This window comes from Zalophus californianus, chromosome 2 (assembly GCF_009762305.2).
Source record: "Zalophus californianus isolate mZalCal1 chromosome 2, mZalCal1.pri.v2, whole genome shotgun sequence".
Classification (NCBI taxonomy): Eukaryota; Metazoa; Chordata; class Mammalia; order Carnivora; family Otariidae; genus Zalophus; species Zalophus californianus.
This window is the reverse complement of record NC_045596.1, coordinates 186,718,384-186,730,423: the sequence shown is the minus strand read 5'-3', so window position 1 is coordinate 186,730,423 and position 12,040 is coordinate 186,718,384. Positions and strand designations below refer to the sequence as shown.

The following is a 12,040-nucleotide window of genomic DNA, read 5'->3' as shown; positions in this document are numbered from 1 at the left end:
ATTTGTGTGAGAGAAAAGCCCATAATTTGAATTCACTGAAAGCTTGTGGGTATTACCAGAGACTGCCATGCCGGTGGTGATAAAGCTTTTGAGGGCAAGAATTTTTAAAATTTAAGGTGATTGAATTGAGAAAGTGCTTGCAACTTCTTGTAATTAACTTCTTCTTGGAAAAATAGCTGTTTATGAGGCATAAATACTTTTAAATGTGTTGTTTAGCTGAGTAGTAATTTCCAGCCAGAGAGTATTTAGCAAATGAGCTTTAGTGGCAGGTTTAAAAAATATTTCTTCTCGGAGCTGATGCATATACATCTTTTCTCCATTTGTGTATCAAGAGAACACAGAACAAATGCATTTTCTCTTGGTTTATCGAAGAAATTGGGGTAAACTACACAATTTTCTTAAGGATAAATGTCAAAAAGAAAAAACTGAAGTATACTTCCAAGCAAAATTTATTAGGTGTCTATTCAAGAAAAACACAATGACCTTCGCTTGTAAGAATTCGAAGTCAATTACCTGAAAGCCAGGTACGAATATTTTTTTCTTTTAAAATCAGATACAGAGAGTAGAAACAGTAATTTTTCTTAAATATGACAGGCAACAGATATTGAAATCTTTTCTCATAAATGGCATCGAAGATAATTATTCATTTATCAGCAAAGCTGCATGCAGTTGACTTAATTTCAAACCCAAAGCCTTTAAGTTATAAAGCTAGTTGTGAACTTGACAGTTACCAAGGTAGGCTACTCAAAGATGTTTCTTTACCTTCTTACTAATGAAACTCCTCTGTAATCAGTACACTTCAGTTTGGCTGCTAAGATCTTTTAAGTCCATAAACTTTTGCATAAATGCTATCTTACAGAATTGCACAATCAAGGCGTGCTTGTGATCTGTTGGATACGTAAAGGATAACCTGTTGGAAAGTGTTTTAGCTTAAAGTGAAAGATAAAGACCAAATTAAGAAATTCCCATTGTTTTGACAACTAAATAGTCTGTACAAAAAAAGCGCAAACATATGTACAAAATTCTAGAGTCTACGTACATTGTGAAAAGATCAATTACTGTCCACAGAAGAAAGCCATAAAAATTTTATCTATAAGGTGTTCAAGATCCAAATATGAATAGTTCTTATGCAAAGTCATAAGAAATACAAAGCTAGTTCTCAAAGTATGTGTAATTCAGGCACTGCTAGCCACATTAAATCTTTCAGGTCCCAAAGCCATTTTGTAAATTTCTACTTCAGGGCAGAAAATATAACCTGAATGATTTAACATTGCTTCTAAAAAGTGCCTCATGGATTCCAAGGAAATATTTTACACACACCAGGAAAATCAGGCTCAACATATTCCTGTCCTCAAATGTTGCCAGGATTCTGAGTTCCATAGAAGAAAAATAACTATCATAGTAAAAATAATTGTATTGATCATAATCCTTGCTAAAACCAGCCTTAATACTTGTGATGCTTCTGAAGTACTCTATTTCTATAAAATAACGTGTGGGATTCCTTTACATTTCCATAAAATGTACAACATACCATATGGATTGTCTGTTCTTGCACAATCTCAAATGTATATGTGTGCACACAGTGAAAGCTTACTTATGAATATTGCTTACAGATACTTTCAAGTGTCTACGTTAGAATAATTCTTTGCACCTCTCACTAACACTGCTTTTATTAAAATTTTACCAGATAAATAAAACACTAAGAGCTCATTGTTCATGATGCTGATTATTACATTTTAATATAAAATAGCAATGCAACTTTACAACACAATAGGTTTTTGCTTGCTTTTTGTTTTGTGTGTTTTTTTTTTTTTTTGTAGTCTAGCTAAACCTCTTATACTCTCATGATTATTACCAAAGGCTCTTATTCACTTACGGTTTGCACTTCTAAAAAGTACAGAAAAAAAACTGCAAGAAAAGACTCCTATTTGAAAACTCACATTCAATCAACAAAATCACACTCATCCGAATTAACTTTCCTACGCTTGCTTTAGATTTTGTAATCACTGTGCGTATTACAATATATAAGTGCAGGCAAACAATAGCCAAAGTACAGTTTTCATGTCGTGTAAACCAGGACACTAGGCAAACTCGTGAAAGGAAAATATACTGCCAAGCTAAGAATGTGAAAATGCAAACCACAGCATTTAGGAATAAACAATCTCTGGTTGCCTGAGGGGAGAACATCGTCGTTCAAAGTGGACTAGAGAGATTCTTGAGATATTTCCCTTTTTTTTTTTTTGCCTCAAATACTTAACCCTTTCTAACTATAATGCTTTTCTTTCTGATCTCGCATAGCGACTTTTCAAAGTTTAGAGCAGAAATCAGGAATATGCACGTTCACACGGAAGCAAGTCTCCAGCCTCCCCCGGGGCTCGGCAGCGGCGGTCCCTTTGCTGGTGGCTTGGAGGCAGGTAGAGATGGTGAGGGGTGGGTGACTTCTACAGGAGACTGCAAGGCAGGGCAGCAGGAGGCTTGAGGGGCTCTTTTCGGGCACGGTTATGCAGATGTGGTGCTGAAAGGCGGCATAAAAAGGAGGGAGAGTGATTCACAGCCTCTTGACATAGTTTCCGGGAAAAGTACCAAAGAATTTGGTTCTTCTTGAGGTTCCTGAAAATAGAAGCAATCAATGAAATGAGCAATGATGAAATATCAGTTTATATATGTGGGCTTGAAAACTTTTCACTTTCGAGAGCCCTCACGAAGAAAGCAGCCTTGCGGGCTTTGGAAAAGAAAGAAGGCTCACATTAAGACCCTAGGAAGACTAAGGGAGCAGTTTCCTCTGTACTGCCTGATGCCTTCATTGCCTCTCAAGCTTAAAACCTGCCCTCCCACACACAACCAGGCTAAACAGAAAAGCTCAGCCTCTCAGCCCGAAGGGAAAGACCATCCTGCTGAGGAGGTGGGTTTTTAACGTAATGATACTAAGTGGGACGATGCTCCATCGTCAAGGCTGCTAGACAAGAGTGAGGACCAGAAAAGCTCTCGAGAAGTGACGTTCTCAAGTACAATCTGAATCAAGTCGAGGCCGAGCAGTGGAGCCCAACAGCAAGGCTCAGTGAGCAAGGGGTCTGTCACCCTTCTTCAACAGGGTGTAATGTGTCCCATTGTATGATCTTGTCTACAAATGTTTTCTCAGAAGAGCTCTAGTCTTCCTTTTTTTTTTTTAAAGCTTTATTTATTTTGAGAGAGAGAGAGAGAGAAAGAGAGTGCATAAGTGGGGGGAGGGGCAGAGGGAGAGGGAGAGAGAGAATCTCAAGCAGACTGCCACTGAGCTGGGAGCCTGATGTGGGTCTCCATCTCATGACCCTGAGATCATGATCCGAGCGGAAACCAAGTCAGCCGCTCAACCAACTGAGCCACCCAGGCACCTCCTATTGTTCTTTTAAGAAGGTAAGAACGGGATTGTCTTTTAAGTGGTAAGAATGGAACTTCTCTCTACTTTTACCAAAAATTAAAATGAAGATGAATCATTGAACTTTAGGGTATTTAACATCGGACCTAGTAAGTAGATGAATTGCTGACTTCATTTTGTTTTCTCCAATTAGATCCTCACTGCTGACACCTCACATTGCCCACTGAACAGAGTGTTAATATTTCTCATCTAGGAAACCCTGTGGTTATGGTTCTTAGATCTCAGTCTTTCCTGGTTGGTGCTATTCAAAGAAATTTTCTTCTCTCCATTGAATTGGAAATAAAACCAGCAGAAAATCACATATGCCTGAAGCAGTAAATAGTAAACCATATTAAAAATGCAGGGGTGCCTGGGTGGCTCAGTCAGTTAAGCGTCCGACTCTTGATCTCAGCCTCAGGTCTTGATCTCAGGGCTGTGAGTTCAAGCCTTGCATTGGGCTCCATGCTGGGAGTGGAGCCTACTTAAAAAAAATGCAATGCAATGTTGCTTTGGGATTACACGGTGCATATGTAATGTGTGGAAGATCAGAGGCATCATGAAATCAAAGAAAGCTTTACTATCACAAATGAGCAAACACAAGCAAATTATAAAACGGCCAAAGGCATCTGAAAGTAAGTGTCCACATACCCACAAACCATCCATCGTCACACTTTTCCATCACATCAATGACATCACTTTCTCTGAGCTCCAGCTCATCTTCATTCCTAGGAGTATAGTTATACAGAGCCTGAAACCTTAAACAGGACAAATGGATGTGTTTAAAGACAAATCTTTACACCTTTGTGAAACTACAGAAGATTGTACATAGTCATTTTACTTTGAACATTTCTATCCTTATTAACGTGAAATTAGATAGTGTAAATCTTTGGTAAGCATGTAACGTAAATAGAAATATTTGGACTTTCATGGGGCTTAGACCCACTCTGATAGCATTTCAAAACTACAAGAAGGAATATTTGTTGTAATATCCACAAGTTGGACTAAAACATTTTGACATTTATAAATCAGACCTGTATTCCAATTGTCTAGTGATAGATATCATGAGGACATTAAATAGTACAGATTATAAAAGAAGTCATGTGTGCATTATCCAGTGATTAACAATGAGAAGGGATTATTGAAATAATTTTATATCAGAAAGAATTACTGATAGAATGCCATCACTTTCCTTTCTCTGCCTGAATTCATGGAGAGCCTTTATTTTGGTGACATTGATCACTAAAATCAAATTTGTGGTAATAAAATAGTATTTATTTTAATGCATATTAATGTGGACTGGCATTTTGGAAAGTGAAAACACAAATTCTAGCAGCTACACAGCTCAGGAAGCATTTGATATGCAGGGAACATGAAAACTTCATATTATTACCAAAATTTTACCAGTATCATGAGGGGGACTTAAAAAAAAAATCAGTGAATTTGTTTTTGCTGTGTCTTCTAACAGTTATGTAATTCTGCCATTATACGATAATAAGAACCACATTTCAGGACACTCCGGATTTTTTAAAGTCAAGTTTAGAAAGTAGATAATGTTGAATACTGCTGGGACAATGATTTATTTCTAATTACTTTCTTCAGTCAGAAAATGACATTTTGGTGGAACAAAGCTTTCCTATCATTTGAACCCAAACACGTCATAAATCAGGGACATGGCTCCGTTGGCTTCCCTCTCTGTCCATGAAATTTTTCATATTGGGGGACCCAGATAAAGCTGACTTCTGGCAGGTGTTTGGCGCGGGGGTAGTTGTCTGGGAGAGAGCTGGTAAGGTGTGGTGCCTAACGTCTCCCGGAATACATTATCTGCCCCCGCGGACACCAAACCCTGAGATCACACGGGAGAGATTTCTTTCCCTGTTAATATTTTGTCCTCCCAGAAAACGTTTTCTGCCTCTTGTACTCTTTTGAAACTGGGCATCTGATGTCTTCTGTTGAGAAAGGATTCTGATTGTGGAGAAGGACAGAGAAAGGTAGCCAGATTCCCAGAGCAGTGGTTAAAAAAAAAAAAAAAAAAAAAAAGACAGGGAAGGGTTGAATACCAACACTGCTTAATTTGGGTGTTTGCATGGGGCCAGCCCTGGTTGGAGTAGACAGATTATTTTGTTGTTTGCTTTAAAGATTTGATTTTGAGGCTGCTTAGGTGAAGGGATGGTATCTTTTGTATATTCATATGGGGAAAGTTGATTTCAACCTGGTCCCTTTTCTGATGTCACAGTCATTCCTGGGCTGCTAATTCAATGGATATACATTGAAGCTCTCACTTGGGGAAACACCGATTCTCTGATTGAGCTTTACCGGCTTTGGCCTCCTTTCCCTCAGGCACTTGTCCAACCTCATATGGAGAAAGGCCTATTTAAGGCCACCAAACCCCAGCTGCTTGAGGAATCTCAAGGTCCCAAGAGCTAAAAAAAAAAAAAAAACCCCACCAAAATTGGCACAAACTCCTACTTCACTTTGGTATGACAAAAGCCAGTGTGCTTGTCAAAATTTACTTACCATTCGGGTTTAATTAGGCCACACACAAAAAAGAAAGAAAGAAAAAATTGGGAGTTTCATGGAAACATAAACAAACCTTCCGGAAATCCCCCCCTGCCTCTGCTGGCTTTCAAAATCAGTGTTGCACGACAGGAAACGCAGCCGAATTACAGTTAAAATGCTATTTTGAAAGATGTATTGGTGAGATGAATGATGGTGGGGGGTCAGGGTGCTTCAGAAAGAAATTTGTCTTTTAAATAAGTAATGCTCAGCCAAGCTTGAAGCTGTTTCTATAAACTTGCAATTTTTCCTATGACATGGTTTATCACCATTCTGAATTGCAGCAACATTATAACATGATGTCCCTATTTGCACTCCAATCTAGTTTTTAAACGAAAGAGATTTAGTGACACCCCATAATCCCACTCATTGGGTTTGTAATCAGATAGAAATTTAGTACAGAATGTTTTCTAATGTCCATAGCAGGGCCTTGAAAATGTGCCTTTTCCCACCTGTGAGCTCTGTGGTTGCATAAACACCCAAATGACCCCACGTAGAAGTATTAACTTTATAGGACATAAAATGGTATAACATAATGTACCTATCAATTCATAAACTCCTTAACAGCTGCTTAAATACAATGTGTTGGTAATGCAATAGACCTGAACAGGCCTGGAATTTATTTTTTTGGTGATGTGTTCCTATCATCTGCTTGAATAAGGAAACAAAGCAAAACTTTAGAATTACAAATCTTATTTGATTTTTTCCCCCCCCAATTAAGTGAAGCTTTAAGTGATTCTTACTTTCAACCTGTTCTTTTCATAAGCTTTTCCCTAAGGAGCAAAGCTTTCTGGCTGTACTTAGTGAGAGGTGAGAGATGGTTTCTGAAGAGCATGCTGTTAGCTCAGTGCCAGGTCTCCGAGGAGTGAGGAGCGGGTCAGTGGTGAGGAAGGCACCAGGCCCCCCAGAAGGCCCTGCTGGCTTGTTTCACCCCAGGTGAGCAGAATGTGGGCAGCGGGCTCCACAGGGAGGCTCTGCTGGTGCTCAGGTCAGCCTGACAAGGTTTAGTTCCCTCCCTGCTCCTTCCCAGGGGTCAAACTCCTGACTTACTTCGTCATGGGCAAAACGGAGCAGGAAAAGGCCCGCGCGCGCACATACACACACACACACACACACAAAGAGAATCTTAAAGACAATGTGTGACACCTTCAATTTAAATTGACTTAATAGGTCAGAAAGGGGGGCGAATTTGAAAGTGTGGAAAAGCATTTAACTGAATGACAGTGAATGTCTTAAATACACTGCCATTTCCAAAGACCCTTGTAAGAATGTAACTCTGGAATTATGTTACTAACTTATCACTTCTGGTCTACTTTAACATTCTTCTGGTCTTCAAATAATGTGTACAAACAATGTTAGGACATTTCTGTGTCTTTCAAGCTGTGGTTACTAGAATTTGCATGGTGAGTAGAGCAGAGAGGTAGGCAGATTCATAAATCTTGGGCATCACTGGGTCATTGGAAAGTTTTTCTGATATGTAAATCAGTCTTCTATGCAAAAGCACAGGTTTCTTTTTAAAATGAACTTCTGTTCTCCGTTATGAAGGATGGAGACCATTGTAATTTCTCTTCATGGAAGAGCCTCATGTTAGTTACTTTGTTCTCTCTCACTTGCAAAGTTGTAATGGGCCTCTGTTTGGGTACATCAATTGTCTATTTTGTGAGTCAAAGTTAGTCTCGGACTTAGAAGATAAGAAGAATACTTACGGTTCCCCCCCACCTTGAATGTTTTCATGAGTAAACACAGGACGCTGTGGCTGAAATGAAATGATTTTCAATGTAATCAGTGTTTAAACCGGTACTAAGTAAAAGATAATTTGGATAATGGCATGGTACTTTTCTTGACATTTAATATTTCCTGTTGTAAAAAACCAAAAAAACAAACAAACAAATAAAGGGGTTCTGCAGGATTAATAATTCAAATGTTTTGAAGGACGCTTTACATTAAATCAAAATAACCAAGGGTCAAATGTTTTGAATATATCTACAGTCTAATCTGCTCAAGCATTAAGGAAAAGTCAGGGTGTAGTCCCATTGATTTTTCAAAGGCCAGGAATATGGCAAGAACATAGACACCAAACCACTAGAATGAGAAGTCTGGACACCTTCATACAACCTTACTCTTCAGCGTTTTCTCAAACAAGCAGAAAATAGGCCACATTTAGTCTAACAGCAAAGTATCCACATTCATTCTACTTTTCCTTCACAGACAACATTTTCACATACAGTACAGATGAAAATATAGATAGGCAGACATCCCATGCTACATTGGAATTAACACTCTGTTCTCAGTGTGGAGAAAACACATGCATTTTTAAAAAGAGAAAACAGAGAACTTTAAATAGAAGTAACAAACAATATCCAGGTAACATGTAACATTTTACCTTAGAAGAGAAATATTGGTAGAAATTCCCAGTGCACTGAACTCTCAAAAGAGTTTCCTTTCTTTTTAAACTAAGCATCAAGACCAGTATCTGTAATAGATACTTATAATATTGGAAATGACAAACCTTAGCATCCCATATATCCACATAAATATTGCAACGATTGAAAGTTAACATGTTTGTTGACTATGTAAACAACATCGTTGATACTGACTACCTAAATGTTACTGTTTTAGGAAAAGAAATACATTACAATTCATTCACAACACATTTCAAAAGTATCCTCTTCTTCTTGATGACTACTGAATCAGTTGGTAGGTCCATGTCCTGAGAAATCAGGGCCAATTGCTGGGTCCCAGAGTTATGAATGGATTACTGACAGGCTGGGAATTTTCCTCTACAAATTGTCCATAGAAATCCCGCTGGCCCAAGAATGGATGCAGAAATTTGGGGTTCCTTTCAGTCTGAGTCTATAATCTGCTCTCCTTCCTAAATTCTTTATTCACTCCCTTCCATCCAAGCTGTCTATCTAGCATAAGACTAAGTACTTTACTAAAACTTGAAGCATTCCATCTATTAGTTGGAAGTTTATTCACACTATTCTTAGAAATTTCACTCAACAGTCTGCATGGAATATATAAAGTTAAGACTAAAGAGTGGATAAAAATTTTTGGACACAAGCATGACTTAAGAGTACAATACTTCTTTAAGTCAATATAAAGTTACTAACAATGTATCTATTATTAAAATGATAAGATATACTATTTTAAGAATTACGAAGACTAAACAATTTTTCTAGCCATGTTAAGGCCATTTAATTCAATGTAAACATATTGAATAATTCTATAACTATTATATATAAGTAATAAATAGATGAGTAAAAATAAATATATGTAAAATAAATACAAGTTATCCATAAGCCTGTGCCCTATTAGATTTCTTCAAATTCTTGTCCAATCATGTATACATAACTTTTATGCAGGAATAAGATACATGTATATCAACTGCTATTAATATTTTATAATAATTTTCCAGTCTTCTTTTCTCAGTCTTCATTTTCAGTTTAAATCACTGCAGAAAAATATTCCCTCACATATGTGTAGATATATTTTTTAGTTTTCTTTACTGTTCCTCTTTTTTGCTTTTGAAGTGAAGGTTGGTCTAGCCTCTTTTCACTATCATGAGCAACAATGCTATAAACATTTTTATACAGTTATTTCCTTGCTTTGGACCATTCTTTAGGACACATTTCCAGGAGTAAAATTTCTGGCCAAAGATTATACGTTCAAGCCATGTGATATTGAAAATGCTCATATTAGTCACTCAAAAAATATAAAAATGTAATTAAAAAAAATGGAAAATGCTGTATTTCGAAGCACATACCAGGACAATTGCTTCTGTCTCATGGAAACATCATTGCACCATTTACAGCACAGTAATCAATAAGAAAATACGATCTGATTACCTGTTCTTATCTTCAGAGAAAAATGCTTTGTAAAATACATTTCATTGTGCTCTTTCTACGTGCTTAAATCATTCTAATATTTTTAAGTTGAGTAAAAGTTTGACTTTTCATCATGGCATCCAAGGCTCGGTACCACTGGTGGGTCTAATTTCCTTGCTCTCTTATGTTAAAATGTGAATACGACTTTTAAAAAATCAGATTGTTCCTTGATACCAAACAATCTACTCTGAAATTCCATATAGTAACTTTTCGTCGTCATCATTACAATTCTACCACTTTAATTCCTTTCATTTGACTCACGTCGTAAGTAATTTAAGTGAATCACCCCTTTGACAATTCTGAACATTGGCCTGTTGCCAGAAGTATGCGGCTCCGTTAATACCACAGGTGTCTACGTCTCAAGGAGTCGTGTTCCTGGGTGTGCCAGTCAGCAATGTCCTTGCTTTTATCAATCATTCTCAATATCTTTTCTTTTCCTTCACAGCCTTTAGGAGAACCCCACCCCCCACCCTCCTCTCTGACTTACCAGGTCCCTACACTCTCCGCATAGTCAGGCCGAGATTTACCCCAGCCTTTATTGACACTATTATTATGGTGACTTCTAGAACTTTTCTAAAGTTACCTTAACAGGAATCATATCCATGTGAATCTGGGTAATTAGGAGCCAGTTTTGAGGAAAGATGACTAGTTACAGTATTTGAATTAATTTATTTTAAACGTATTTGGTTAAGAGATGAAAAGTAGCATTCACAGCCATTCAGGAGGGCACATTGTGTCTTTCTGGTGTTGGCATTGACAATGTAACTTTGGATATGCACCTCAGCTTCATTATCTTTATAATCAAGGAACTGGACAAGACGGTGATTAGAATCTTGTCCCCTCAGGGAATCCATGGGGGAATCCACATTTCCACAGGTATAATTCTTCTGTTATGTATAGGTGCCATCATCAACCATACCCCTCGCTTGTCAGAGCCCTGAGACAGCTCACACTGGTCAGTTAATTCTCAAGTGTCTCAGTCATGTAAAAACAATCCTAGTAACCATTCAGCTTCATTTTTCAGATCAGGAAACCCAAACCCAAAGATCATTTCTTAATATCACAAATAAGTAAAAAGAAGAAACAATTATAATTTTGACTGGCACTCTTTCTTGCATTACTCAGATGGAATAGATGGCTTAAGTTGGTTAAAATCAGCACCTTCATTTTGTCCTTTAGGCAAGGGTTTATGTTCTATATGGATACTCAAGGAAATTATCTCAGGAGACTATCTTTTGCCTTCCGCCACTCTGGTGTTAGAACTCCAAGGGCACAAACCTTGAGGAAAAGATCTGTAATGTGCCTGCACTCTGTTGCCCCCGAGTGGTTAGGAGTCGCAGCAACATGCTAATACACCTCTGGACCACTCTACAAAGTTTCTTCAGCCTGCATTCATTTTGGAAAAGGTTATTTTAAAGACCACGGAGCGTTGTGGAATAGATATCCATCTGTTTTTCTGACTATGTACTTTCCTTCCCAGATTTTAAGTTTTTGAGAAAGGATGACTTTTTAGCCACCAGTGTTTTGGGTTTGTGCTTACTTCTATTTTAACTCTGCTCATTACTCATAACTTCTTAGCAGTTTTGTGATCAATATAGCATATACATTTGTGACATTCAGAGAGTCTTACATGTGTCTGAAGAGTACAATAAAAATTAGGAAACCCAGTGAAGCAACATGTTGTTTTCATAGAATCCTAAATATTTAACTTTTTTCCCTTGGTAATGTAGCAATCTGTTTTAGTGTAGCTATTTTCTAAGGTTATCAAAAGTGGATACAAATGAGACAAGTTTAAACACATGCTAATATTCAAAACCAGAACCAACCTACTGCTCATAAGGGAACTGGTCTGAAATATCCTAGAATCTCTGATTTTGGTAAAACATATACTTCCCTAGCTCAGATGGGGAGATGCAGTCTGTCCAGAATCCATCTGTCTATCTGTGCTTCTGCAGAGGCATCTCTGGAGGATTAGCTATATTTAGTATTCAGTAATTCTTAAGTAAGAATTGACTGTTACTTTAAATACTAATGTGGAAGAATATTTGAAAGAGTTATAAGCACTTCTAGAGTTCTTCAAATTTTTTTCCAGAAAGTGTTAGTTGTAGTATTTGCCCACCAGAATTCAATAAAATTCTCCTAATAACAATCCCATGTTTATGTTTTATAGTCTTATTTTTCCTTCTTAAATTATGATACACAACTT

General features: G+C 37.5%; 1 protein-coding gene across 13 annotated transcripts in view; it reads right to left on the bottom strand.

Annotated features, from left to right (window-relative positions):
- Positions 1-431: 431 nt before the first annotated feature.
- Positions 432-12,040, bottom strand: part of SORBS2 (sorbin and SH3 domain containing 2) — a 183,436-nt gene continuing 171,827 nt past the window's right edge. For all 13 annotated transcript variants that reach the window (XM_035726192.1, XM_035726193.1, XM_035726195.1 and 10 more), the window contains 3 exons: positions 7,654-7,703; positions 4,043-4,149; positions 432-2,610 (listed from right to left, as the gene is read on the bottom strand). In XM_035726192.1, coding sequence (XP_035582085.1) covers positions 2,549-2,610; positions 4,043-4,149; positions 7,654-7,703 — 219 coding nt within the window. In that variant the 3' untranslated portion in view covers positions 432-2,548. The remainder of the gene's footprint in view (positions 2,611-4,042; positions 4,150-7,653; positions 7,704-12,040) is intronic.